The sequence below is a fragment of the Dasypus novemcinctus genome, chromosome 13 (assembly GCF_030445035.2).
Source record: "Dasypus novemcinctus isolate mDasNov1 chromosome 13, mDasNov1.1.hap2, whole genome shotgun sequence".
NCBI classification, from domain to species: Eukaryota; Metazoa; Chordata; class Mammalia; order Cingulata; family Dasypodidae; genus Dasypus; species Dasypus novemcinctus.
In genome coordinates this window covers 24,469,084-24,495,011 of record NC_080685.1, presented here as the reverse complement: position 1 = coordinate 24,495,011, position 25,928 = coordinate 24,469,084, and the positions used below count along the sequence as shown (strand labels likewise).

The window sequence follows — 25,928 nt, the reverse complement described above, 5'->3', positions numbered from 1 at the left end:
AGACCAGAGATAATCCATCTACCTTGTGACTACCTGTTCAAAGGATGGACACTTGATTTCTCTCCTCTCTGTAACCTATTTAACACTTCTCCCTATTTCACTCTTCACCAGGAAAACCAGGATGAGGTTAGAAATTTCCATTAGATCTCAAAAATACATATCCATCCATCCTTACGCATTATTATCAATGACAAAAATCTCTCCCCCCTCCCCCAATTACTGAAGTCTGGAAAAATCACCTGAAGACCTAAACTCCAATACCTGTGTGTGAAAAATATCATACCAAGGTTAAAAATAACTCTTTAATCATATACACATAAGGGAAGGGAAGCACCAGGCTGACTGGGGAAGGGAGCAAGGTATTCTCCCCCTGTCCCAAAGTCTGCTTGGCACAGTTCTTAAGATCACACACACAGGTGGAGGTGAGATGGGAAGTAAAATAAGAGAGAAGACGGAAAGGACAGGCAAAGGGGAAGAGGCAAGGGCTTGCAGTAGTCTCAGTCAGTTGACTCCAACACAGATTCACTCAGCGCAAGGTCCCAGTAGTGTTCAGCCCCATGCTTTTTGAAATGCTCCCGAGCCATGTTTTCTGTAGGGCACTGTTTGAACTTCATTTCCCCAAAGCTCCGGTCTTTCGCTGTACCCTGGAAAAGAGACACAAATACACTGCAATTTTTCATTTAAATCAGATAGAAGCATTTATTTGAGTCTTTAAGGATTTATAAGCATAAGGGTTTCAGTTTTTTACACTGAAGGAAGAAGTTGTTTTGTGTTGTGGTGCCTGGGTGGAAAAGTAAGGAAGGATAGGACAGTGGAGGGTGGTGTGTGATGAACTTGTCTTATTTCAGGCCTCAGGACTAGATTAATGCCTTTAAGGAGAAAGGAGTTACAAAGCCAGAAGCTGAAAAAAATCTTTTCACAAGATTTAGAACAATGCAGAGGAGGCAATAGAAAAGAGAATGGGGGGTGACTTAAAAAGAACTACAGCGGAAAAAGATACAGTTTTGGGCGGTACCAACAGCAATGACAGTCATAAAACATTACCTCAAGAGGTTTTTAGGAAGCAAACCTCAATAAGGAGGCTGGACAGACAATTCCTGAGGACTCTCAGAGATAAATGGAAGATGATTGGAAGGGATGAAGGGAATGAGATATTAAATATGCTTGTGGGTACTTCTGAGACAGAGTGGTCTTAAGGGATCAGGGAATAGAGACGAGACTTTTTAAATAAATGCTTCCTGTAACGTTAATTTAAAAGAAAATTTTTTTTTAAAGATTTATTTATTCATTTCTCTCCCCTTCCCCTCTGCACCCTGGTTGTCTGCTCTCTGTGTCTATTTGCTACGTCTTCTCTGTCCGCTTCTGTTGTTGTGAGCAGCACGGGAATCTGTGTTTCTTTTTGTTGCATCATCTTGTTGTGTCAGCTCTCCATGTGTGCGGTGCCATTCCTGGGCAGGCTGCACTTTCTTTTGCGCTGGGCAGCTCTCCTTACGGGGCACACTCCTTGCACGTGGGGCTCCCCTACGCGGGGGACACCCCTGCGTGGCACAGCACTCCTTGTGCACATCAGCACTGCACATGGGCCAGCTCCACACGGGTCAAGGAGGCCCAGGGTTTGAACCGCGGACCTCCCATGTGGTAGATGGACACCCTAACCACTGGGCCAAGTCCACCACCTTTTTTAAAAATCTTGATAGGCATTCACTACTTCTAAAACAACATATCATGTTTATCATGAAGAACTAGTTAATAAAAATAAGCCATTTTAAAAAATAGAAAATACAGAGCTATGCAACATAAAAGGAAAAAATGAAAACATTAAATCAATACAAACACAGCAAAAGATAAGCAATGGTGTGTATTATGTATTTTGGAGTGAGGATAAAGGATTACTGCAATACGTAGGGTATACATTAGGATAAGAATCACTATGATGTAAAATTTTTAAGGTTTCCTTGAAAAATAGGATGATAGCTTATGCTTCACAAAGGACCAACAATCCTTAGTTCACATTTTGCTGGAACAATTATATTCATTCATTCTTTCTTGAGAACTAAAACCGGTTCCCTTAGAAGACTTCAGGGATGGAAGAATGAGATAACCATAAAAAAAAGTTCCACTTAAAGAGTGAGTTAGTCACATTTTATAAAACACTATCATATTGAGTTTGTTGTTGGGATTAGATGAGATAAAAGTGCCTGGGAAGGGAAACGGACTTTGGCCCAGTGGTTAGGGCGTCCGTCTACCATATGGGAGGTCCGCGGTTCAAACCCCGGGCCTCCTTGACCCGTGTGGAGCTGGCCATGCGCAGCGCTGATGCGCGCAAGGAGTGCCGTGCCACGCAAGGGTGTGCCCCACGTGGGGGAGCCCCACGCGCAAGGAGTGCGCCCGTGAGGAAAGCCGCCCAGCGTGAAAAGAAAGTGCAGCCTGCCCAGGAATGGTGCCGCCCACACTTCCCGTGCTGCTGACGACAACAGAAGCGGACAAAGAAACAAGACGCAGCAAATAGACACCAAGAACAGACAACCAGGGGAGGGGGGGAAATTAAATAAATAAATAAATCTTTAAAAAAAAAAAACAAGTGCCTGGGAAGAAATTCTTAGGAGTAATACTTCCATCACTTGTTGAGCTGCCTTTTGTATGTTATTTTATCATTTGAATTTGAAATAAAGTTTTTTTTTTTTTTTAAAGATTTATTTATTTATTTAATTTCCCCCCCTCCCCTGGTTGTCTGTTCTTGGTGTCTATTTGTTGCGTCTTGTTTCTTTGTCTGCTTTTGTTTCTTTGTCCGCTTCTGTTGTCGTCAGCGGCACAGGAAGTGTGGGCGGCGCCATTCCTGGGCAGGCTGCACTTTCTTTTCACGCTGGGCGGCTTTCCTCACGGGCACACTCCTTGCGCGTGGGGGCTCCCCCACGCGGGGGACACCCTTGCGTGGCATGGCACTCCTTGCGCGCATCAGCACTGCGCATGGGCCAGCTCCACACGGGTCAAGGAGGCCCGGGGTTTGAACCGCGGACCTCCCATATGGTAGACGGACGCCCTAACCACTGGGCCAAAGTTCGTTTCCCTTGAAATAAAGTTTGAATTTTTTTTTTTAAAGCACTATCTTATAATTATCTAATTTGGCTCTCAAAAAAAAAAATGATAGTAGAGAGTGCAAACAGAATCTATTTCACAGAAAAGGCAATACAATCTGATCTTAAGTGTCTAGCCCAGGATGCACAACTAGTAAGCAGCACTGCTCCACCTCCCAATATTATATTAAGAATGATACTTCTTAGGAAGCAGACTTGGCCCAATGGATAGGGCATCCGCCTAACCCATGGGAAGTCCGGGTTCAAATCCCGGGCCTCCTCAACCCATGAGGAGTGAGCAGTGCTGATGCACGCAAGGAGTACCATGCCATGCAGGGGTGTCCCCCGTGTAGGGGGGCCCCACATGCAAGGAGTGTGCCCCGTAAGGAGAGCCGCCCAGCGCGAAAGAAAGTGCAGCCTGCCCAAGAATGGCGCTGCACACACGGAGAGCTGACACAGCAAGATGACACAACAAAAAGAAAAACAGATTCCTGGTGCTGCTAATAAGGATAGAAGCAGTCACAGAACACACAGCGAATGGACACAGAGAGCAGATAACTGGGGAAGGGGGGAAGGGGAGAGAAATAATAAATAAGTAAATCTTAAAAAAAAAAAAAGAATGGTACTTCTTTTACCATATCCAAATAAAGAACAAGCCCTAAGTCACTCCCCTCTTTCTGAGTCTCTTATCCATGACTACAAAATAAATAACTCTTAGCAGAGACTCTGTATTTCTACGACCAGCATTTTCCACGTGTTTTTCACTGCTACATTCATTTTCCATGTTCTTCCCCAGATGGCATATACCATATACTTACCAATTTAAATAAAATACAACCAGGATGAACTGTCAAACTTTTAAAAATGGATTACTAACAGAAACATGAATTACTTAAGGGATTAGTCACTGTTAAGTTTTTACCCTCCACTGCTTCACTTGAATAGTATGTAATCAGGAGCCAGCTAAAGTTCTGTTTCAATGTTTTACACAAAGGATCACCTACCTCCCAGACTAGTACACATTTGTTGGTTTTCTTCACAGCTTCCTCATCAGATTCCTCATCATCTGGAAAAGACAATATAGCTAAGTCTTGCTCTAGACTTAAGACTACAGACCACCGATTTAAGTCCCGAACAAACAGTATTAAAATTATCTTAAATTCCCACGAGGATAAAATGCCTTCTTTTCTGTTACTCTTTATTGTCCCCAAATTAGCCCAAAAGTTCCAAAAAGGCAGAGACATTAATAAATTCAACAAGCATTCATTAAGCACAAACTATACCAAGAGCTGTGCCAGATACTCAAAATAAGGTAATAAATAAAAGACATTAAAATATCAACAATAAAAATTTGTCCTAGACATTTGGGGAGCTAAGCTTCAGATATCAACATGATAGTCCATTCTCAAAGTGCTTTTGGCTTAATGGAGGAAGAGGACAGATATAACCAAATGAAAATATCCTTGGAATACTTGTAAAACTAAATAAAATATAGGTCAATTATAATATAAAAATGTATTAAGTTTTTCAAGGACAAAAAGTAAACAAGAGCCAAAGTTAGGTAAAGTTAAAAAAAGAAATGTTAAATGTTAAACCAGCTCTTCAAAGAAGGGAAGTATGAATATTGATGGAAGAATTATGACCAGGAAGTGTCAAATATATATATACAAAGTAAGATAAAGTTGGTCAAGAGAATAAAAAGTATACTTTCTTGATCAAAGTAGAGAGTTTTTTGATATGAAAATCTCTTTGCCTTCAATCCTTTTCTCCCCTTTAACCATTTTTAAAAACTTATCAAAGAATAATATAATACAAACATTGCATATACAAGTGCATAGCTTGATGAATGTTCCCAAACTAAACATATTCATGTAACTGTTACCCAGATCTGGGTGGGACAGACAGGGAAATCAGGTGGTAAAAGGCCTTAAAGGACAGGCAGAAGAATAACTTTAATATTCATGTATATGATTGTTTAGGGACAGATGTACCACCTCCACCTCCCAAAGGTCCCCCACTTAATCCCCTCTAACCCCCATTCACCATCTCCCTTCGTGTTAGATGTCTGTTCATCCCACTTTATCCGATGCAGCATAAGACGCTTAAATTTCTTCTGGGCCTTGGGGCCTGGAAACAAAGAAGGAAATTTTTGCCACAACTGCAGAAGATGATGGGGTAGGGAGAACCTCTGAGCTCATGTAATGCTCAGCCGTTAATGCAGTAGTTGAAGCAATCCTAGGAACTACATCTTGGGATCTTCTACTCCAATAAGCACAGATACAGCTGCCCATGGTGTTATACCCAGGTATGGCTCCAAAGTACTATATTTTCCTCTCTTCTCCCCACCACGCTAACCATCTTCCAGCCTAGGGTTATCAGGGGATAGTCTCTCTCAATTTTTTCAGACTCACCCCCTTCCACTACTACCACGTTGACATCCTTGTGCAGTACCACCACCCCTGTCAGGTACAGTTGCCCAGCATTGGCCTCAATCTTGAACTTCTTTGCTGGATTGCTCAAATTTCGAACTCTGAAGAAGGGAAAGTTTAGTTATGGTTTTCATTTTAGCATCGGTAGCTGCCTAAATGGAATGGAAAATAAACAGATGGATCCAAAATGGCTCTAAAAACAAAGGCCTCTGGAGTAAACAAAATCCATGAATGCTTAAAAAAGGGAGAACTAGGTCTGTAAGTATTTCTACTTTGTCTTATACTTTTTCCAAAGTCTAGCACTATACACCTTACAACAAATGGCAGACAATCAAAATGTACTCTAAGAATGAGGATGAGGGATGTACCATCATCCAAAAATATTTTTGTTAATTTTTCAGGACAGTGTAAAGAGCTACAAATCCTTTGCCCTCTAAATGCTTATAATGTAAAGCAGTCACAAAATGCTATGCATGAAAAATTTCTAGAAGGATACAGAAAAAACTTTTAACAGCAATTACTAACAGACAGTGGTCCTAAAGGGTCAGGGAATAGGGGGAGACTGTTTCAATAAATGCCTTTCAGTACCATTTGATTTTTTAAAAATCTTAATACGCACTCACTACTTTTATAATAACGTACCTCTTCCATAATAAACAACTGGATAATAAAAGTTCTTAACCTCACCATTGTAAAAGATTTACTAGCTCCTGATTCATACTAGGGTCATTAAAAGAGCAGAGAGGCTGATGTTAGGTATACTTTTAGATCACCATGATTCTGCCTTGAGCACTTGGAAAATGTTCTGGTATTTTTATGGGAAAGGCTAGCCCAGTATGGACACCTACCTATATACAGATATGTGTACCCCCTGTGAAATGTCTTCTTTAAGCTTTTTTATTTTCTTGACCTTTCTCTGTTCTGCTGTAAGTTTTCGGGCAGCGTTGGCTTCTTCATGCGCTCTGTCGTGACAGGAAGGACATCCACAAGTGAGAAAGGCATTGAAGATCAGAGGCAGGGCTGAGGGAAAGAGAGAGCAACAGAGGACTCTCCCCTCCCTCCAAATATGGAACCCCCAGCAGAGTTTGGGAAAAGTACTTGCCCTGGGTTTCCACCCAATCCCATGGCACTTACTTCTGTCTTTTTGCCATCTGAGCTCTGACATGGGCTTCTACCTTCGTGGGGTCCTGAACAGCTTCTGTTCCTAATACTCGCATTAAATTGGAAATTCTCACTGTAGTGGAAAGAAATGAAAAATCAATCTCCTAAGTCACTTCTCCAGCTGAGATAACCTAGCTCCTCTACCAATTCATATTGTTCATGTTAAATCTCTGTTCAAAATTCACTTCCTCCAAAACCTCCTATTTTGACAATCCCATTCGCAGCACTTACAATCACACAATCTGAATAACTGGTATGCAAATATATTGCTTGAAAATTTATTAAAGACAAAAAAACATAATTTGTTATTTTTCATTAGACTACAATATCTAGTGAAAGATCTTACACATAACAGTGGTCACTCACAATATTACTGCATGATAATGGAAACTACAAGGGTGAGGGTTTTTTTGGTATGTGTTTTTACTATGTTTTCATTTTTTAAATCAAAATGTTAAGAATTACACACATAACTCTATGTAAATACTGCAACTAAAATCTTCATGAATTTCAAGATCATTATTCTTCAAGGAAGATTACTGTTATCCGGTCAATAATACTTAAAAATAAGACTTGAATGACCTCAACAAGGTATATTTCTGTCATAATAAGAAAATAAAGAGTTTAGAGATGGAAGAAAAGAACTGATCATGATTGTATGAAACTGAAAACACCCAAAAGTTCCTCTTGAATTGAAGTGATATACTTGCCACCCATCACCCTTTCTTCCCTGCCTCTAAGACACATACCTTTGGGTTCTGGAGGAGGCATCAGGCCCAGCCTGACTTTCTCCTGTAGTTCCTTCTGTGCTTCCCTCCTTGTTTGCCTCCGAAGTTTCTTCTGTTCCTTCTTGGTGAGATATACCCCCAGAGTAACTGGAGTGTCATTGTCAACTGTCAGGCAGAGAAAGGAGTGTACACCAGCAACAAGCAGAGTAGAGGGGCTTACATGAATATAAATTACATTAAAAGGATTGTTAGTCCAGTCATTGTTAACTTTAGGTTGTGATAAAGTTAGTAGGGTTAGATTTTTTTAAAAAGCATTTTTATTTTTCATGAATAGTGTTCCAATTTGTTTTTCCTTTCAACAGTTGAACACTTTCATCAAATGAAACGTGGCAAAAGGGCAATATACAAAACAAAATCAGAGTTTCTCTAATTGTTCTGGTTGAGGACTTGGTGGAAGTCCCAGAATGCCATTTAGATCCTGCCTCCTGAATCTCTATGTCCCCATGAAATACAATTTGAAAATCACTGGTTTAGATGATGAAATCTATAATTAAGAGTTATAGGAAATGGGAAATATATTCTGGACTCCCAAAGAAGGTTAACTCATCCTTATAAAACAAACAAACCCCAGTAGAAGACTACGAATTCACATTAATGGCAGCTAAATAGAATCCGATTAAGTAAAATCCAATGATTATCACAATGTGTATTATCTCAAGGTCTAATCTATTTTACTAAACTTATTGCAGGTATTGCCAAGTGAATTACTAATTGTAACATTATCTCCTCTGCTCATCCCAAGTCTGAAGTATTCAAATTTTTTATGATCTGCAAAAACCTGAAGGGCGGCCACAAGTTGATACTATCTCCACATGAGGAAATTCACACTGTTCTAAGTGACTTAACCAAAGCATCAGGTTAGTTAAAAACAGACACATAAACAGACACACAGGCACACACAGAAAGCCACAACTAAAACCTATCTCTTTTAACTGAGCCAATAAGCTTTTTTGCTACAAATGTGATAAAAGGGGTGCAGACAAGATCAAAGAAGGGACGGAAGTTTCTTGGTGGTATATAAGACTGGGTAGTAGTCAGTATTATGGCAAAAGCCCAATTTCTTATACATCCATGAGGCCATTTCTAGTCACATTAGGTCTCAATGCTCTAGAGCTTCACTGTCCAATATGGTAGCCATTAGCCACACATACTATTTAGGTTTAAATTAATTAAAATTTAATAAAATTTAAATTCAGTTCCTCAGTTGCACTAGTGCAGTTTAGTTTTTTTTTTAAGTAATTTTTATTTCAACATTCACAGCTGAACTTGGTTTTTGAGTGCTATATAATCACATGTGGGTAAAGACTTTACTGTATTAGACAGCACAGACAACTCCATCATCACACGAAGTTCTATTGAATAAGGCTGCTCTAGAACTTTGACTGAGTAATCTATACATTACCTGGAGGATTGAGCTGGGCTGGATGTTCAACAAGATTTGTGATTCCAAAATAATCTTCCCTCTTGGGATGTTCCTCTGTACTAAAATTGGAGGAATAAGAGAAAACAATATATGGGTAGAGGTGATTTCAAGAAAAAGGGACTCTCAGTAACACAATGAAAAAAATCCACTCTCCATAATGTGTTCTACCATTTTTAAATATTTATGTATCTATAAGTACATTACATATTTTCAAGATGAGAAAACAGGGTTCTACTAAGGCTGGATGCATACTCTCCACCCCAGTCACTCTCAACCTTTTTTCTACCCAAACACCCCTGAAGGAGACCACATTCTATCATTAGTAACAATAACTCCCCAGAACAGTAGTTAAAAAAGGAAGGGTTAGGAAAGGATAAAACACAGTCTCCTAGAGCCATGTATCAGAATGAAAGAGCAGATATAGATAAAGCTCTCCGAATGTTTTTAATATATATTTTATTTACCATGTCCTCCTCTACCAACTAAGAATCTGTGCACTATAATACCAAATAGGATATTTAAGAAGTGTAAACACCTTTAGTTAGTAGCAAAAGAATGTACTTTAGAGTGACATCAGAACTTGTCTTCACTGACATCAGAAATGCCAGTCAGGGAAACGGACTTGGCCCAGTGGTTAGGGCATCCTTCTACAACATGGGAGGTCCACAGTTCAAACCCTGGGCCTCCCTGACCCGTGCAGAGCTGGCCCATGTGCAATGCTGATACGCACAAGGAGTGCCATGCCACGTAGGGGTGTCCCCCGGTAGGGGAGCCCCACATGCAAGAAATGCACCCCACAAGGAGAGTCGCCCAGCGCAAAAGAAAATGCAGCCTGCCCAGGAGTAGCGCTACCTACACGGAGAGCTGACACAAGATGACTCAACAAAAAGAAACACAGATTCCTGTGCTGCTGACAACAACAGAAGCGGACAAAGAAGAACATGCAGAAATGCCAGTCACATCTCCTCTGACTGCACGTCCCCAAATCTATTAACCTTACTCATCTGGACTTTTGCTGGGCTGCTCTGGAAAAGTACTCCCTGCTAAAGGCTGAAGTGAATCAATCCTGAACCATGAACAAAAATTCAGTAAAACAACACAAAACAATGTCTAAAGTAAGGCAGGCATCTGGCAACAATGAGAGAACAAACTCAGAAAATTCAATATGCTAAAAATAGTGAAACAAAGAAAAAGACCAAAACCAGCTTACCTCCAGACATTTTAAGAATTCTGACACTCCATGTAGAGAAGCCCACGTCTGCCTATTGAGTGATAAAAGACCTCAAAATCAACTGTCCCAGCTGAGCAGCCCCCACCACTAGATCTACCCACCAGCTAACCTACCAACTGATAGCTAAGCAGCTGAGACCAGCAAAAGAATGCCCAACTAAGCCCAGTCTGGACTGATGACAAGCAGAATTGTAAGGAGATAGAAGCTTTGAACAACCACTAAGAACTGGCAGAAAGATATTTCTCAAGCTCCAGAAAACAGTTAAAGGACTGCATTAACAGAGTGGGTGCCAAATCAAGAAAAAAGGCTTCTAAAAAGTGGCAACTTCTCCTGGTACCATGCTTGGCAGAGAGCCCCCACTCTCCCAGTGTGGATCCCTGGTCCTGGTTCCAGAGGGAGCAAAGTAGCTTTGATGCACATGCTAGGAGCAAGTATGTCTGGCCTAATCTGTCTGGTGGTATCCTGAGGGACCTGTGATCCCAGAACTTGCCCTGCATGTAGAAGGCAGCTCAGAGACCTCTCCTAAAGAAGGTTGTGGGAGAACAGCAGTCAAGTCATGCTGCCTGGGACAAGGCACTGCTGGCTGTAGGACATGTAGTACAGTGCCTGGGACCATGAGAAAACTATTTTCTAAAGAAGAAGGAACATACATAGCCATGTGAATGGAGGAATTCCTAGGGCCACAAGTGCACACCCCATGCAAAACAGTGGTGCATAGTAAGGATAAGAAAGGCCTTAACACTATGGTCTGCTGCTATTCTCACATAGTTCATTGTATGAATAAGCTCCCTTCGAAGGGGAACACTTGCACAGGTCAATCTGCAAAGACTGGGAAAGATGTTTTCTTTTTTTCCTTTTTTGGTTAGCTCCTGGCATTCAAGCAAAACTTGGTCATAACACTAATTGGATAAATACTTAAGGAGCAAATGCTGCAGAATCTAAATTTCAGTGATACATTAAAATATCAAAACATCCAAGTTTCCACAAAAGATTACAAAACATATCAAGAAATAGAAAGCAATGGCCCAGGCAAAGATTAGAGCATTAGAAACTATCAGTGAGAGGACCAGACCTGAGAAGTATCAAAGACTTTTAAAAATGATCCTAAATATGCTCAACAAGATAAAGGAACACATGGACAAAAAAACTAAAGGAAATCAGGAAAACAAGATATGAACACAAAGAGAATATCAATAGAGAGATGGAAATTATGAAAAAGAACCAAACAGAACTGAAGACCAGTCACAGATATTAAAAATTCCCTGGAGGGGTTCAATAGAAGAATAGAGCTGGCAGAAGGAAAAAATCAGTAAACTTAAAGATAAGATAATTGAAATTATTCAGTCTGAGTAGTACAAAGAAAAGTGAAGAGAGCCTGACGAACCTGTGGGACACCATCAAGCACACCAATATACACATTATGGGAGTCCCAGGAGAAGAAAATAAGAGGCAGAAAGATAATTCAAAGAAATAATGGCAGAAAACTTTTCAAATTTACAGAAGACATGAATATATACATACAAGATGCTCAACAAACTCTAAGCAGGATCAACCTAAACAGATTCACGCTATTACATATTATAATGACTGTTGAATGCCAAAGATAAAGAGAATTCTGACCACAAGAGAGAATCAATGGGTCACATACAAAATAAGGGCACCTCAGTAAGATTAAGTGCCAATTTCTCATTGGAAGCCATGAGGGCAAGAAGGAGTGGAACGACATATTTAAAGTGATGAAAGCAAAATATTGCCAACCAGAATTCTAAATCCAGCAAAACTGTCTCAAAAATAAGACAATCCCAGATAAACAAAAGCTGAGGAAATTTGCCACCAATAAAGTGCAACAGAGAAGCAACGTGCCATATAAAAGGGAGTCTCAATAAAATTAAGTGCCTACTTCCCATCCAAAATCATGGAGGCAAGAAGGCAATGGAGTGACATACTTAAAGTGCTGAAAGGAAAAACTGCCAACTAAGAATTGTATTTCCAGCAAAACTATCTTTCAAAAATGAAGATGAGATTAAGACATTCCCAGAAATACAATAGCTGAGGGAGTCTGTCACCACTAGACCAACCCTACAAGAGATGCTAGAGTGCTGTGGGTTGAAAGGAAAGGACAACAGACAACAGACTGAGGTCACACGAAGAAATAAAGAGCTCCAGTAAAAGTAACAAAATGGATAAATATGAATGCCAGTACTGTTATATTTTTGGTTTGTTAACTCTTATTTCCTACAGGATCTAAAAGGCAAATGCATAAAATGTAATAATAAATCAGTGGTTTTAGACTCATAAAGTCTAAACACGTAATTTGTGACAAGAACTACATAAAGGTGGGGAATAGAGGGGTAGAAGAACAGTGTGTGTATACTACTGAAGTGAAGCAAACAAAACTGTTATAGATTTAGGATGTTAAATTTAAGTTCCTTGGTAACCAGAAAGGAAATATCAGAGAATATGCAAGCTCACAGAGACAGAAATTAAAAGTATAGGTTAGGGGAAGTGGATGTGGGTCAAGTGACTGAGCTCCCGCCTACCACATGGGAGGTCCCAGGTTCAGTTCCCAGTGCTCCTGGAGAACACTAGCAAGAGAGCAAGCTGGCATGATGGGCAGGTGCAGCAAGTTGATACAACAAGATGACGCAACAAGGAGACACAAAGAGGAAAGACAATGAGAGACACAACAAACCGAGGAGCTGAGGTGGCTCAAGTGACTTAGCGCCTCTCTCCCACTTGGGAGGCCCCAGGTTTAGTTTCGGTGTCTCCTAAAGAGAAGATGAGCAGACATAGAGAACAGACATAGAGAGCACACAGTAAGTGCAAAACAACAAGGTGGCAGTGGGGGGTAATAAATAAAAAACAAATCTTAAAGTACAGGTTAGCAGCAGATGCAACTCAAGCATTTGAGCACCCGCTTCCCACATGGGAAGGTCCTGGGTTCAGTCCCCAGTGCCTCCTAAAATTAAAAAAAAAACAAAACAAACAACAAGCAACCAAATAAAAAAACCAACTCAAGGAAGCTGTTGTGGCTCAGTGGCTGAGCACCGGCTTCCCAGATATTGGGTCCTGGGTTCAATCCCCAGTCCTGGTACCTAAAAAAAAAAGTATAGATTACAAAGGGTTTGGGGGAAATTAATTAATAATGGGTGTAGGATTTCTGTTTAGGGCGATGGGAAATTTTGGTGTTGGAGAAAGTGTGGTTGGGTCCCACTGGGCAGTGTGCTTGGGAGTGATTAAGATGGGGAGGTTTGTGATCTGTGTATGTTTCCACAGTTAAAGGGGAAGGGGAAGGGTGGAGCAACTGAAGAAACAGTGACAATCAGGTGTGGTGCATAATTCTGCATGGGGTCTGGCAGGGAGGGAATGGGTTCAGGGGCATTGTTGGGATGTGTGAAAGGACTGGAGTATAGATTGTAAGCATTCTGTCAGTGTTGAATCACTTGGGTTTGGTGGCTGCACATGGGGTGGTTGCATGGGTGGAAGTATCCTCATTCTTAGATGTGCATGGCAGTGTTGGTATCAGAGGGTGTGGTGTGTGTAGTTTGTACTCAAGTATTCAGAGGGTGGATGAAGGGTAGCAGACAGATAGGTGGATGGGTAAAGTGGTAAAGGGCTGGAGTTAGTGGTGCTGCCCATCTCGGGGGGATGGGGTGTGCTGGAGTTCTCTGTGTGGGTTTTGTATGGTTCTTGTGGCTGTCCTGTGGATTTGAACATATTTCCAAATAAAAAGTAAAAAAAAAAAAAAAAAAAAAAGGTAAATAGTTTGCTTTTAGACTGTGTCCCTTTTTCTCCTACATTAACCCAAATAACTAAAAATAGCCCACACAATATATTCTTTACAAATACATGAGACTTGTGTGCAATTACCTATTTCCTTATCTTTTCATTTTAATGCATGAGTACCACCTCCCCCATTAAAACTACAGTCTCATTAAAAGTTATTAACTAAAAAACTCACAGGTCAAAACCATTTGGGATGATATAAGAGTCCCACCACTCAATTTCAGGGATATCACCTTCCTTTAACTCCTTCTTAGGGGCAATGAGGGCCAGTTTAGTTGAAGCATGGATGCCTGTTTTTCGAGCTGCCTGTGAAATCTCTGCCTGCAACTTTTCCAGTTGAGCCTAAAGAAAAACCATGACAGGAAGATTAATTTAAGTCACAGAAAAGAGGGAGAATCCAGAATTTAAAAACAATTCCTTGTTGAACCCTTTACACCTAATACCATGAGTTCATAATTTCTGAAAACTTAGAAAAAAGAGCCAGTTTTTTCCCAAACCTCTTCTTAGTTCATTTATATATATCTCACCCTCACTGCTACCTTTCCACCACAGTTTGTACCTGCAGCAAATATGCAGAATTGGAATTCAATGAAAACCTCACTCTGAGAGGATAAAACTGAGAAGGCCAAAGTCAATAAATATAGTCAGTTCAACTCTCCAGGTGTGTAGATTGTCTGCAGTGAATTTTAATACCAGGCTAGCTTTCCTAAGTCACCCAGATTCTTTTCAATTGTTTCTCTCTACTTTGAGTTGCATGCTGAGGATTTTCAAATTCAATCTTATTTCCACCTAAGTAGAGTGTAATTAAAAAGACAAATGAGCTAAAAATTAAGTATTCCAGGAATAAATACAGTATTTTAAAAATTACTCATTACTTTAAATTACCTGCTTATCTAATTTCTTACAACACAGAGAACTGAGATAACAGTATTTTAGGATTGTGTTCAATTTCTTTCTGTCAGCTTCCTAACTTCTCTTAAGTTCTGGGTTATACTCTAAGCCAGATACCTTTGTCCGTAATCGTTGGGCAATCTTCTCAAATTTGCCCTTGTCATGGAATTTAAAAGTACGTCTCTGACGCTGGGAAGGGGCAATTGAGACTCGGGGGTCAAAAAAGGTATTGGATTCCATGTCTTCTGATGGCTTTTCTTTCAGCTGTTGCTTGAACTGTTCCCTCTTCACAGCACGAATATTGGCCTTCAGAGTAGGCATACGGTGTGTCAGTTCAATTTCCTTGCCTGTTGCATCTACAGTGCGCCCCTGCTCATCCAAGATCAGTGGTGTAGGTTTAGTCTGATCCTTTAACTCTACCTTCCTGAAAAAATAACCCACAAAGAAATAAATCCCCTATGAAACAATAAGGCAAACAAAAAGCAAATAGAAAATAAAACTAAGTAAAACCCAACAAAGACAACTAGAGTAAACAATTCTAGGGAACATAATATCATCAGGAAATAACAGCATCTTCATTGAAAACACTTACTAACTGGGTATTTGAAAATAGGGTAAGTCAAATATAATGAAATTATATTAATGAGAATGTATAATCCTATCTTTTCTTTTCTTTTGAGGAACTGGGGGCCGGGAATTGAACCCAGGTTCTTGTATATGGGAAGCTGACGCTTAACCACTGAGCCATACTAGCTTCCCTAAGTTGGTTTTTTTCATTTGTTTGCCATTTGTCTTTTGTTTTGTTTTTGTTTTCATTTTTTAATCTTTTTTTAAAAGATACATAGATCACACAAAATGTTACATTAAAAAATGTAAGAGGTTCCCACATACCCCACTCCCCACATCCCCCATTCCTCCCACATCGACAACTTCTTTAATTAAGTGTGGTATGTTCACTACATTTGATGAGTACATTTTGGAGCACTGCTACACAGCATGGATTATAGTTTATGTAGTAGTTTATACTCTCTCCCAGTCCACTCAGTGGGTTATGGCAAGATATATAATGTCCTGCATCTGTTCTTGCAATATCACTGAGGGACAACTCCAAGTACCAAAAATGCCCCAGTATCACACCTAGTTTTCACTCTTCCTGCCTTCAACAATTCCCGTGGCTACTATGTCCACATCAATGATACAATTTCTTCCATTGCTAGAGTAATAATACTTCTATAATAGGGTACCAGTAAGTCCACTCTAATCCATATTTTATTCCTCCATCCTGAGGACCCTGGGATGACGATACCCACTCCACCTCTAAATTGAGAGGGTACTTAGATCCCACATGGCTGATGGATGGGATTTTCCTGCTTGCAGTTGTAGACTCTTGGTTCCTTGGTGTGGTGGTCACTGTCCTCACCTCCTTGTTGGCTAACCTGGGTTAAGTCCAATGAACCGGAGAGCAGTTGTTGCAACTCTGCTGAGGCTCAGGGCCCAGCTGGCACATGAACTGTCCATGCCATTTGTTTTTGTTTCTAGGGGGCACTGGAAACCAAACCCAGGTCCTCCCATGTGGGAGGCAGGTGCTCAACTGCTTGAGCCACATCCAGTCTCCCCTATCTTTCTTTATCCTTGACTTCTTGAGTCAGACATGGGATGCCAGACAAATTATAGGTGCTAAAAACAAAGTCTACCATCTTTACCCAATTGTAGAGAACCTTCGTATCTGGTCTCACTCAACGTGGTCTAATGGATAAAGCTCTGGGTGACCTTGTTCTATTTCCAGCTACAAAACTAGATGAATAATCTTAGCCTGTGTTCTATCAAAAGTAAAAAGATGACATTAAATTCTCTAATAAGGAAGTCAGGAGAACAAAATCAATTGGTGCTATTGATGATATGTAAGAAATACGAAATGGTCTAAGAAATTATTTAGGTCTTTGGAAAAGAAAAGGATCAATAACATTCAAAGGTACTTAACGTTTTTCAAGCCTCAGAAATGGTAAAGTGTTTCATAAAATAGATACTCACGGGGGAGCAATGCCCATGGCATGGAGATTGGCCAGGCCCACCATATTGGCATTGCCAATGAGCCCTGGCTTCAATGCCAACTGGGCTTGGATGCGGGCTTGTAGTTCCGCTGCTTTCCTTGCTTTCTCAATTGCATCATTCATGAAAGTGGCAGCCTGAGAGGGCTGAATAGTGTTGCCAATTGGAAGCCGTTCTGGTTGAGAGGAAGAAGTCGTCTTTGGCTATGAGACAAGAGAAAAAGAGATCAGAGGGATTGAGACAAACAGACAGGTAAGAGACATACATACAGAGTGGTGGATTACAGTAGATTGTAGATTGGAACATGCAATCACCTTCTGGATTCTCATTTGAGTGGATGGCAAGAAATTCTGTGCTAAAGATTCTTCTTTTCAGAGTAATCTGGGCACAGTACCTGAGGTGTAGGGGGGCTAATGAAGCTCAGCTGTTTTTTCCTCTCCTCAATTTGCCGTGTCGCTGCCTCCATCATTTGTTTGATCTGCCCACCAAAAAAAAAAAAAAAAGTTGAAAAACTGTAACTCCTCCTTTTTATTTCTCCCATACAGGTTCCTAAACCCAAAGAGCTTTTAGGTTCCTACCAGAACCTCAACACTCCAGAAACCTAAAATTTTTGAAGAACTCCATCATATTCTGCCTCTTCCATAGGCTAGAAAATTTAGTAAAGACAAGCCTACATAGCTGAACACTGGAATCTTTCAACCCATCTTCCCAAAGCAGGAGTGATATGTAAGATAGTATCACAGATTGAAGATAAACACTCTAGAATCACACAAACCTAAGTTTGAATTTAACTCTGACATTTAATGCCTGGGTAATCTTAGACAGTTATTTAATCTCTAAAGCTCCAAGTATCTAAAAGGGAAAAAGTTGTACCTACCTTATAACATTACTATGAGCACTGAAATAATGCATACAAAACTCCTAAAAGAACCTGCACTTAAACTTTTTTTTTTTAAATTCATGGCATTGGTCCCTGAATTTCTAGTATAGAGAACCAGAAAAAGTAGTCTCTGTAGTCTCCATAAAACCTAGTCTCTTTTATCCTAAAGAAGTTTAGAATGAAAAACTTTAAAGATATAGTCCAATAATTATTTTCACATTTTCCAAAGAGACCTATTTTCAAAGTCCTTAAAAATAGTTTTTGAGGAAGGTGTAGCTCAGTGGTTGAGTGTCTGCTTCACATATATGAGGAACCAGGTTCAATTCCTGGTATCTCCTAAATATATATACGTATATATCTTCATTTTTTTGAAAATTTACTTTTAACATTTTTTGTGTGTGATACATTCACAAAATTCAAAATGCAGAAAAGTAAAGTAAAGACGGTATATTGTGAAGTCCTCCACTCTTCCATAAAAAATATGTTTCTTTCCTTCCAGAAATATTATATATATATAATATACATGTTCTGGAAGCGGCTGTGGCTCAATCAGCTGGGTTCGCGTTTCTGGGCCTTCTTGTGAAAGCAGGCTCACCCGCATGCTGTGGAGGGCTGCTGGCCTGTAAGCGCTGCAGAGAGCCACCCAGCAAAAAAAAACAAAACAAAATAGGAGACAAGCAACACCACAGAAGAGCACACAGTAAATGCTCACAGAGAGCAGACAGCAAAACAAGCTGCAAAGAGGGTGGAATAAATAAAAATAAAATATACAGTCACAGAAGAAAGCAGTGAATGGACATAGAGAGCAGACAGCATGCAAAAAGCTGCAGGGGGGTGGAATAAAAAAAATATATACATACATATACATATATACATACACATATACATACATATATATATATATATGTTCTAGCCCCCTCCAAGAAATTTTAAATGGTATAAGACATATCTACTGTTATATGTACCATAATTGCTTAGCAGTGCCTTTTTTTAAAGATTTTATTTCTCTCTCTCCCCTTCCCCTGTTATCTGCTCTGTGTCCATTTGTTATGTGTTCTTCTGTGTCTGCTTGCATTATCCAGCAGCACTGAGAAACCATGTCTCTTTTTCACTGCGTCATCTTGCTGTGTCAGCTTTCCACATGTGCGGCACCACTCCTGGGTGGGCTGCGCTTTATTCACGCGGGGTGGCTCTCCCTGCGGGGTGCACACCTTGTGCATGGGGCACCCCTACATGGGGGCGTCCCTGCGTAGCACAGCATTCCGTGCACGCGGCAGCACTGCGTGTGGGCCAGCTTACCACACAGGTCAGGAGGCCCTGGGGATCGAACCCTGGACCTTCCATATGGTAGATGGATGCTCTATCAGTTGAGCCACGTCTGCTTCCCAGCAGTGCTCATTTAAAAACGCAATGTTCCCAGTTCAAAAAACATGAAGTCAACTTGAAATTATTGCAAGTGGGTTATATCTTCTCTGCACTGTATTTGTTTTTCTCTGTCATTAAATTGAGTTTTGATTATTTCCGTTAAAGTCTCTCAATAACCCAATAAGGTATGTAATTAGGTAAATAATAATACAATGCAATACAATATGTAATAGAACATGATTTGCCACATAACCCCTTAACTGGAATATTCCTGGTAAACTCAAGGAATGCAGGAACATAAAGGAGGAAATGAAACTTCCCCAAATGCTGAACACTAATTCAAATCAAAATCAGAATAAATCTGGACCATGTGCTTCTTGCTTCTTCAACTCACAAATTCACTCTGCTGTTAGTCCTTAATTACTAACCTGAAGCTTGGTCAGCATGCCAGGGCTCTCTGATGGAGGCCCAGGGATCACCTCCGGCTCCTCTTCCACCTCCTCAAAACGGGGTATCCGTCGCTTCTTTACTCCTGATGATTCCTTGGAGATCTCAGAGTCATCACCAAATACTTCCTGAGGGAACCCAAGATGAAAGAAGAGATGTATCCCTGCCCGTGGGGAGAAGGGAAGAATCATCCTAGTCCCTACTAGTTTTTCGTGGCTTTTCCCAAGGGAATACGATGCAACCTTGCAAATGGCTACTTGCCAAAAGCCAGGGCCTTCTAGACCCTCCACCAAGCTGACCATCTCACCCAACTTCATCATTCTCCTACTGCAGTCAAAAGGAAATTTCACTTCCACATTCTTAAAATATTCCCATGTCAAGGTCTTAGTAAATGCTACTGCTCAAATCTGTAATAACCTCCTTTAAATTTTTGACATCCATATTACAAATCCTGTCTAAAACTCACCTCCTCCAGGAAGTTTTTCTCATTATTAATCTTATCCCACTCTGATCAAACCTGTTTCACATATTCAAACTTAAGAGCTTAGTACATACTAGGTTAAACTACACTGTGGATACTCTGCTTGTCAAGTGTTAAATCTTTCAATGTTGGTACTTTCCCCCAACTAGAGTTTAAACTCTTTCAGAACAGTGGCTTTCTCTTTCTTTTTCATCAGTATTCCCCAGTAATACTTTGTTCCCCTCAAACAATGGGAACGCAAATATGTTGACTAATTTGCAAGGTGAATTTAAGAGGACCAAGAGTGGCCAACTGGAAGGGACAATGGGAAAAAGCAAATGTACACACCGGTGGTAGGCTTTGGGTGACATCCCCTCTTCACTAGGAGGGCTCGTGTTTTGCAAGGACATATCCTCAGCCAGGGGCGAGCGCTTCCTGGAACTCCTACAGTTCAAGAAAAAGGACTCTCCCATAATATATTGTGTGGGGTGGGGATTTGAATGGACCAAAAATGGGACTCAAATCCCAAGGCTATCTAGACACCTTCTTCAAGAAACCATTTTGATTAATCCCACCCACTGTATTAACTTCATTCATAGCATGTTGTCAGCACTTATATAGCAGTATAACATACCATAACATAATGTTCACTGCAGAAATCTGTATACTGTGGAACATCATTCCCCTTTAAGCATAACAAGATTCGATATAATTCTGAGATTCTATAATCAACTCACAAGGTAGCTGTAAAATTTATATGAATCAACTACTCAAATTTATTCATTTGTGACTGTATTTTATTACCGTTTCCCAGCCCACTACCCCAGCTTTATATTGGAGGCTCTTTTAGGCAAGGACTATATCTCATTCCTCTGATCACCCTACAACACCCTAAACACAAAGGGCACACAAATCTCTATTTCTCTGGTACCATAACCTGGTCAGAGGATCAAGCAGAAATTGCTTATCCACTGTTCGTATCTCAGGAAAAACAAACATTGCATAGCCAAGGTATCAAAAGTACTTTGGAAGGTTTGATGGGAATCACAGAAAGGGTTTTTTTAAAGAGAAAATGAGAAGTGAGATACATAGATTAGCTACTGATGCTAAAATTAAAAGAGGCCATGACAAATCAGTGACTACAGAAAACAAAGTATAGTAGGTAAGGGACTATTGGTGGTCCTTTTAAGTATCTTACTCTTGGGACCAGATGACTCATAATGTGCTATGGAGCAAATGGTAGGCACTCAAGGTATATAATAAACAATAGTTGTTTGTAGGTATCTTATCTACAAGTCCATTAAAGAGAAACCTCTATAAAGGAACAATGGTGTTCTATAGCTTAGGTAGCAGTGGAGTCACATTCTGAAGCAGCCTATTTATTAGGTCTCAGTAAATCAAAGCATAAAATTTTAGAGGAATCAATTTATAGGTAGTAATAAAAAAGAAAAATAATAAAAGAGGACAAAGGAAGACACAAGAACTAAAACTCCTGTCTATACGAAAAAAGACAAAGCTACCAATTATTTCAACTCATTATGTGCTCAGGTATTTCATCACCATAAGATGGTGATAATAGGGGAGCAGCTGTAACTCAGTGGCCGAGCATCTGCTTCCCACGTAAGAGGTCCTGGGTTTAATCTATGGTACCTCCTTTAAAAAAAAAAAAAATTCACCCCTTCCACTTTAATGTCTAAGTAACTCTCTTGAGCATTAGATATTCTAACAGTAGATATCAAAGTGTGAGCCAGGTAAGCTCAGCAACTTTGTTACCATTCAAAACAATCCTGAGGTCATTATAAAGTTAACTGTAACATACCTTTAGCTCTCGCTTTCTACTCCTGTCACTGCTGGACTTGGAATGCCTAGAGCTTCGGCCTTCCTCCACGGCCTCAAACAGTTTGTCCACAAATCGGAGAGTAGAATCATCAAGGAAAGGTTTCAGATGATCTAACAGAAAGAAAGAAGTGGTAGGATTGGAAAGGTAAGAGTACTTAACCCAAAAACAAGGCATATAACAGTCACCAACACTGGAATTTTATCCCCAAGGAAGAAGGGAAATGTTTTCTTCAATTCTCTGTAAGATTCCCATAAATGCTCGTACTGAATGAACTTATCCAGTGAGTTAAAAATACAGCTATCATTTCTTTAGAGTAGGAATTAGCATTAAGCCAGAGCAACCTCTTTAGGTTGACCATCAGTGTTCAGGATGGTAACCACCCTAACTTTTCCCAAATATCAGAATGGTAGGAAAATTACTATAACAAAATTTACCTACCTCAACTTTTTTTCATGAATTTTATAAAGACTTCTAAATGTTTAGATGTCAATCTTAATATGTACAAATATAATTAGATCTGACTTTAGCATATTTCCTAAACCTGAGATTCAAAATATACTACAAATAATACAGAAAATAAGCAATAAGAACAAAAGCAAAATCAGTTAAGCTATTTTCATATAAAGCAGGAGGGAATAAAATACGGCCTGGCCTTTTTTTTTAGATGCTCCCAACAGGGAGAGTTTGGGGTAAGTTTGAAACAGTGTTTAGGGAGTCATCCTAAATGTTAGGTCAGAAGATTCCTAAAGGTACATACCAGCTGCCTTCTTCTTGTCCATGCCCTTCCCCACACAGTTCAAAGCTGCTGTGACTACTGTGGGCTCTGAGAAACCCAGCACCCTCTTCACTGTCTTCTCTATCCATGGTTTCAGTTCATCCAGTTCCCTCTTCGACAGTGCCATTCTCTGGGAAAAGGAGAAGGATAGATCAAACAGAACTTGATACTACACCTAAAAACAAATCAGGAAAGAGGTTAAGTTAGAGCACAGGTTCTTAACCTTTTTTGTTCCACAGATATTTTTGCCAATCAGTTGAAAATCATGGACCCCTTACTAAGTCCACATTATTTCAAAGCAGAAAAATTCTTAAGCCTAATTCGGTAATTACCAGTGGATCAATGTAATCTGTGGAACCAACCAACCAACCCTGGGAATAACCCAGTCTAAGAAATAAGTTCTAGCTTCTTTTTTGATCCTATCTTATCAATAAGAGTGGCAAACATATAACATAAAACTGACAAAGCCTGTCCAGAGATCAGCTTTTCTATTCCTCCTACTTCCAGGCAGACATTCCCTAACCCAATCCTGACCTATTAGATTTCCCTTCTTTTAAGGGATGAAAATAAGGGAGGATTTTTCCAGGCCAGTCATCCTCTATTAAAGCTCATAATCCTTAAGAATGTTTTGTTTCATTTCTCTGTAGTTATATTCATCCCTGTGGGAATTCTGTACCCTCATAAGCAGTTCTCTCATGTTCTCAGACAGCTGATCTGATGAGAGTAATCCATTAGCTCAGAAAAGTACATTCATTCTGGATGTACTATCTCTTTTTTCACTGCTATTCTACTTTTTAGCTCAGCAGAGAAATACTCATAAAGGACTTTCAACAACAAATCTTTATACTTGTTATTTAATGATAATTAGTATAAATTCTAAACATTATTCATGTTCACATTTTGGTCTATCTAAATCACAAAACTTCTCATGACCATAGACAACATTTTATTCTCTCTGATTTTCACCACAGTGCCTAAAAGAATAAATTGCACCAATCTCAATTTCCAAACAAAACCCCTCCCAGCAGTGCTGCACATCAAGGTCTGATTTGGGAGTCAATCTTTCAAGATGTTTCTAGACATCTTTTCTCCTAAATTCTACATCCTTAGCAGGTTTACCCTCTTTAAGACCTGTTTCCAAATAGTGAATTTAATTTTGGCATAACCAAATAAAGCTAGTAGGTTAATATAATTAAACTAAGGTTGAAAGAGACTATATTGCTCACTGACAAGTTAAATAAATAATTCTATGGTGGCTCTACAGTCCCAAAATGAAATAGCAATATAACCTGTCAATCTCTACATGTAAAATGTCCATTGCTAAAAAGAGGCATATCTAAGACCAGAAAGGTTGGTTACACATCTCTGGGCACAAGAGCTTGAATCAAAGAGCTCAGATGAAAGGATATTAAAAAAAAAAAAAGAAAGAAAGGATATAAAGAACACTAAACAGTTTGGACGCCAGCCCTGCCATTTAGCAGCAACCTTGGACAAGTGAATTAAGTCATGAAGTTAATTAATTCCTCTGAGCCTCATTTTAGTCAATATACAAAATGAGGGCAACTGCCATATCTATATTATACTTAATTCATTCAATAAGTATTTATTGAGCAACTACTAACTACGAAGCAGTGTACTGCACTAAGCATACATACAGGAACAAACAAAACAAACAAGAATCTTTGCCCTAAAGGGGCTTACATTCCACTAAAACTGAATCATAGACTAGAAAGTGGAAGCAATTTGAAAATCCAAAGCAATAAATGATGTACATCATCATCAGCCCAAACACTATACTAACAAACGTACTTAAGTTCAAACCAATCCTTCATAAGATAATGTGCAAATTAAACAGCCAGTGGACAAAAATAAAAATTTTCAAACAGTAACTAGCCTTGTCACTAGTCAAATGTTCAACAATAACTGCGTAAGGGGGGAAAGCTGGGGTGTGGAAGGAGGAGGAAGGCAGAATGATCTCTGAATGAGCAGGAAGCAAAATACAATCTTCCGAAAGAATTTCTTATTCCCGTGCTCTTCTTAACTAGAACCCGAATGACCCCCTGAAATCCTCATCCTTCTATTTTCACTCTCTCCTCTTCTGGCTTAAACTCCAACCGACAAGTGCCCCCCTCCCACCTGGTTCTATACAAACTCCTCACCTTATAACTAGTCTCCTACCCCATCCCCTCCCTGCCCCCGCCCTTTTCCTCTCAACAATCCCATTTCAAGCCCTTCTCCCACAGAACCTTGTACTTCTCTCAGCCTCCTTTCCACTGACTCTCCCGATACGAAAGTCCCCTTGACTGAGCTCCGGCCCCAGTGGCTCGGACCACAGAATACCCCCACAGGGCCAGGGGCCACTACTCACCTCACAAACTTCAGCCCCTGAGACGGAGCCCGAACGTTACACCGGAACCGGAAACCCTCTGACCGCCCTACGGCCTGCCGTCGCTACCGCCACGGCCGCCGCCACGCCGCGGTCCCCCGACATGTGACTAGGGCGGGCCTTTTGATTCGCGCAGCCGTAGTCGCTACTTTCCCGGCTGCAGAGCACGAGTGTGATGGTGCTGAAAGTTCCCTTGTTTAATTCCCCGCCCTTGGTTTTCCCAGCTAAATCTATTAAGTAGATTACTGCAAAGAAGTTGCAGTAATTGGGTTGCTGGCAGTTTTCTCATGTGGAGAGTTAAGTGCGCTAAACTGAAGTTACGCTAGAAATGAAAGCCGAGGTTCTGCGTTCGCGCTTCAACACGGCCCTTCCGGTAGAAAGTAGACCCTCAGAAGTCGCGCTTAGTAGCGTTTGCCACCCGTCCTTACTCTTTCCCTCTTAACAGTGATGCCAGAAATCACCCAGAAAAAAAAAGTATGGGATAACTCTGGAGAAAACAGTTACCCCCCACCCCACCCCGGGCGTGCTTTTTATTGTTTTATACGTTCATTCATTCATTCATTCACTGACGGAACAAATATTTATTGTCCGCCTACAGCATGTGCCAGGCACCGCTGAGAGTCAGTATTGCGCAGTGATTAAGAGCACAGGTTCTAGAGCCAGACTGCCTGAATTTGTATTCCAGCTCTCCCACTCACTATGTGATATTAGGCAACGTAAGCGCTTCGTGGCTCCTTCCCTCACCTATGAAATAGGGTGTTAAAAAAAAAAAAAAATCCAGTTCATAAGGCTGCTATGAGGATCGCAGAATGAAATGAGGAAGTGCTTCAAAAAGCACTTCAGTTAAAAAAAAACACCGTAGCTACAAGATATAAAATAAAATAGTATATGCAATTGCCTGCATAAATGTATAAAAGACATTTCAAAACCTAACACGACCAAA

At 40.2% G+C, this 25,928-nt stretch overlaps 1 protein-coding gene across 5 annotated transcripts; it reads right to left on the bottom strand.

Annotated features, from left to right (window-relative positions):
- Positions 1 to 288: 288 nt before the first annotated feature.
- On the bottom strand, positions 289 to 25,095 carry PRPF3 (pre-mRNA processing factor 3). Of its 5 annotated transcripts, none has more exons than XM_071207433.1 (17): positions 24,968 to 25,095; positions 22,582 to 22,729; positions 21,804 to 21,934; positions 20,333 to 20,428; positions 19,506 to 19,652; positions 17,227 to 17,310; positions 16,815 to 17,035; positions 14,901 to 15,207; positions 14,068 to 14,234; positions 8,855 to 8,934; positions 7,414 to 7,557; positions 6,638 to 6,737; positions 6,352 to 6,465; positions 5,486 to 5,604; positions 5,118 to 5,201; positions 4,079 to 4,140; positions 289 to 644 (listed from the first exon to the last, which is right to left on the bottom strand). In XM_071207433.1, the coding sequence occupies exons 5-17, from the start codon at positions 19,521 to 19,523 to the stop codon at positions 498 to 500; spliced, it is 1,647 nt and encodes a 548-aa protein (XP_071063534.1). In that variant the 5' UTR covers positions 19,524 to 19,652; positions 20,333 to 20,428; positions 21,804 to 21,934; positions 22,582 to 22,729; positions 24,968 to 25,095; the 3' UTR covers positions 289 to 497. The 5 variants fall into 5 exon arrangements, with proteins under 5 accessions (XP_071063534.1, XP_071063535.1, XP_058131282.1 ...); XM_071207434.1 differs by having other exon boundaries at positions 22,582 to 22,774; positions 24,968 to 25,026; XM_058275299.1 differs by lacking the exon at positions 20,333 to 20,428 and having other exon boundaries at positions 24,968 to 25,093.
- Positions 25,096 to 25,928: the final 833 nt, after the last annotated feature.